This window comes from Poeciliopsis prolifica, unplaced genomic scaffold (genome assembly GCF_027474105.1).
Source record: "Poeciliopsis prolifica strain line A6 unplaced genomic scaffold, Auburn_PproV2 SCAFFOLD006, whole genome shotgun sequence".
Classification (NCBI taxonomy): Eukaryota; Metazoa; Chordata; class Actinopteri; order Cyprinodontiformes; family Poeciliidae; genus Poeciliopsis; species Poeciliopsis prolifica.
This window is the reverse complement of record NW_026562381.1, coordinates 11,480,579-11,484,354: the sequence shown is the minus strand read 5'-3', so window position 1 is coordinate 11,484,354 and position 3,776 is coordinate 11,480,579. Positions and strand designations below refer to the sequence as shown.

The following is a 3,776-nucleotide window of genomic DNA, read 5'->3' as shown; positions in this document are numbered from 1 at the left end:
CTAATATTGATGAAAAAGTTCTAGTTCTACTGACAGATTATTTCACTTGGACATTCCTGATAAGTGAAATAATCCACTGGAACTAGAACTTTAATATGAAAGGAATTCATTTTAAACAAGTTTAAAATGTTTTCATATGTTAGTTTCATCCCATTTCAAGTGTACTAAGATATTTGAAACTAGACTAAAATACTGGGCTGCACAGTGGTGCAGTAGGTAGAAATGTTGACCTTGCAACAAGAAGGTCCTATAGGTTCAATTCCTGCCCTGGGGTCTGTTTGACTGTTATGACTGTCAGATAAATTGGTCTCTCTAAATTCTCCCCAGGTGTGAATGAGTGTGTGTGTGTGTGTTTCTGTGTTGCCCGGCGACAGACTGGTGACCTGTCCAGGGTGACCCCCGCCTCTGGAGACAGGCCCCAGCACCCCTCCCGACCCCACAACGGACAAGAAACGGATGGATTAATGGACTAAAATACCTGGTAAGATTGTGTGTTTGTGCAGAGTAAAAAGCCAGTCTTCTTGAATTTTAAAATGCATTCAATGCAAAACTCCAAGAGTCACATAAAGGTGAAACATTTTAAAACAGAAATGAAAAACTACATTTAGAATCCCAAATGAGAAAGTTGGGTTTCCTCAAAAATCCAAAATAGCCACATTCAATCGTCAGTAAAGACACAAACATTGCAGTTTAATGTTTATAAAACTTATTTTGCAAAGAATCCTCCCAACTACTGTAGAAACTAGTAGTTTATACTGGCACTGGACTAAATTTAGCAAATATAATCAGAAACATGGAGAAGCAGCATTCAGCTTCAATGCACCACAAATCAGGAACAAACTCCCAGAAAACTGCAGTACAGCTGAAACACTGAACTCCTTTAAATCTAGACTAAAACCCACATGTTTAAGAGTTTCTTTTGAACCACTATAAATAAACTGACCAACATATTTGACGTTTAGTAGAACGTGGCTAAATGTTTACTGGTTCTCGGTTGCATGTTATGACTTTGTATCTTTGTGATGTAAAGCAGCTCGAACTGCCTCGTTTCTGAAATGTGCTTTACAAATAAACTTGACTGGTCATTTTAAGTCAGTTTCTTGAACAAGACTAAGCAGTTTCTAAAAGGAAAAGCCTTAGTACAGCAATAAGGAAGAAAGGAAACCATTGTAAAACATTGTCATTTATTTAAGCTGTAATGCATTTTATGCATCAATATAAAACTGATTTTGAAATACAAGGACAAACATTGAGCTGTTAAAATGTCGCTGATCAGGGCAGCAGTAGAAAAAAGTATGAAGCCAAGGCACACCAACAAGTGGAAGGAATTAAACTTTGTACAGTTAAGAGCTCTTCAGCTCAGCTTTCAGATAAATTAAAGGAGGAGGATGGGCAGAACAAGCAGCATTCAACATCTCCAACAGGAAGGAACCTTTTTATTCACAAACATGTCTGAACCTGAAACAAGGTGATGGGGAAGGTAGAAACCAAAGCTGTGCGTCATCTGGCTGGAAAAAGAAGAAAAAAAGGAAAAGGTGAGGAAACCTCCACCAAGCACTGAATAGAGAGGTCTGGCATCACTGGTTTCAGGTGGCAGGTGGAGTGCAGAGGAGGAGTGAAAACAAAGAGTGCCCTGGTCAGATAAGATTTCTTACAAAAAGTCAAAGCAGTCCAGTGTATGAGACAGACAGACAGAGACAGAGAGAGAGACTTCTATCTCATAAAGTTCCCTCCTCCGATTTCTCTCTTGTATCTGTTTGTGAGGTGGTCAGCCTGCAGCGTGAGCTTGGACAGCACGCCAAACAGTCCTCTGAGGTGATAATGAAACTGATGCTCCAGGTCAGCGTTGTCCTCCACAGCCAGATCTCCCTTCACTGGCGGTTTCTGCTCCTCTTCCTCCTGCTTCACGGCGATCTCCAGGAAGCTGGCGCCGCTGCTCATCTCCCTCTTCAGCAGACCCCACTCCATGTCGTTCTTGATGGACTTGAGGAGCAGGTAGTGCTCGTACATGTCCCTCTGCTTGTTGCTGGCCACCTGGCACTCTGCCACGTCGTCGTGGTTGTTGTTGTTATTGTTGGCCTGCTCCTCCAGGGGAACGTCTCTGAGCAGGCTGGGCACCATGATGGTCTCGTCCATGTTGTTGGCAGCTGCTATGAAGCGGTGCATGACGTTGAGGAGGGAGTGCTTGTTGCTGGCCGGGTCGTTGCTGATCTGCATCATCATAAGGGATTTATAGGCTTAGCTGCAGACTGGTGATTAAATATTGGTTAAACCTGCAAAATAGAAAGCAGAACAATTAAAAATCTGAAGCACATAAAGCTGACAAGTCATCATTTCCTGAATACTCCTGCAGTGAAGCAAATCCTCATGACCTTGAAGTATTTTCTCTGTAAATAACACTCATTAAGCAGGAAATAGAGAGGACTCAGACTCACCTGAAGCTCCAGAAACCCTGAGGAGAATCTTTGTTGGCCGTTTTGGTTGTTAGTCTCGTCAGGAGCCGGACAGAAACCGCCGGGAAGGAAATGTGAACGTTTCCTCAACTGTTTGGAAGCGTTAGCCCCGATTTTATACGCGGAGCGCCGGCTGAAAAAATAAAACAGCTCAAGCCCCGCCCCGTTGTTTTTCTCCTCACAGCCAATTGGAGTGCTGGGAGGATGTGGGCGGAGCTTAGTAGCTTCTGATCCTCTGCTGACCAATCAGAGAGGAGATTAGCGCCGTCAGTTAGCCATGTTTGTTCCTCTATTATCCGCTGCCTGGTTACGTCTCTCTCTCTGTGCTGCCAGGCACTTACAATCTGAAGGCACCTAAATAATACTCATCTGTCAGGTTAGACTAGCGGGAAGCACTGAAAGGTTTGGATTACATCAGATTAAACCAGTTTTAGGATCCCACCCCCCGTCAGTCGCTCTTATCTCCGCATTGGGAGCTTTACTCAACACTGCCCCCTGCTGGCTGAGCCCCGTAGCTTCAACATTAACCTCCCATGAACTGAAATAATCCCTAATAGGTCATAATCTGTAATCCACAGGTTAAAATATACATCTAATCCACCTGCTAGAGGAAATGCTGGTCTCACCTGAAGGTTTTAGACCGTAACGGCTCCATAAATCCGGCTGACAGGCCTGACTTTATTAAAGTCTCAGCAGCAGCAGAAGCAACTCAGGTGTGTTTAATTACATTAATTAATGATCAGGTGTGGCATCGTGCAGCTCTGGGCCTGCCTGGAACAAAATAACACTCAACTATGAGCCAAGTGCTTCTTTTTTATTTACCTGCCTTTACATTTACATTAACAGTTGTAAAATGTGTGTTTTTTTTTTAATTTTACTCGCATGCTTTACATGTTTAGTCAATATTAGGTGGAAAAATCCAAACTACAAAGTGAAATTTTCAGCATTTTTGCAATTTGGAAAATATAGAAAAAAAAAACTGTGTCAATTATTGAAAAGTCTTTAGACTTGTTAAAAATTCTCCAGTAAAACTACAGAAGTCCTAAACCTTCAATTGTAAGACACATTTACACTTTAATGATTAATAATTTAATAATGTGTATTTTTTTAATTCAACCTTTATTTTAACAGAAAAAAACAGTTTGAGATAAAAAAACTTATATTTCAAAGGAGTCCTGGCAAAGAAGAAGCATAAATTATTACTATATTATATTCAATTATTATTATTTGTAATAATAACTTAATAATTAAATTTTGTTTCCAAGAGCAATATGGGCAAAAAAAAGATTGTTTAGCAAGAAATATAACTGAAAAGCAAGAAAA

General features: G+C 40.9%; 1 protein-coding gene across 1 annotated transcript; it reads right to left on the bottom strand.

Moving 5' to 3' along the window:
* Positions 1 to 1,167: 1,167 nt before the first annotated feature.
* LOC129360263 (mid1-interacting protein 1-like) lies at positions 1,168 to 2,563 on the bottom strand. Its single transcript, XM_055030368.1, has 2 exons — positions 2,436 to 2,563; positions 1,168 to 2,273 (listed from the first exon to the last, which is right to left on the bottom strand). Exon 2 carries the CDS (start codon positions 2,221 to 2,223, stop codon positions 1,714 to 1,716), a length of 510 nt encoding a protein of 169 aa, XP_054886343.1. The 5' UTR covers positions 2,224 to 2,273; positions 2,436 to 2,563; the 3' UTR covers positions 1,168 to 1,713.
* Between the last annotated feature and the right edge of the window lie 1,213 nt (positions 2,564 to 3,776).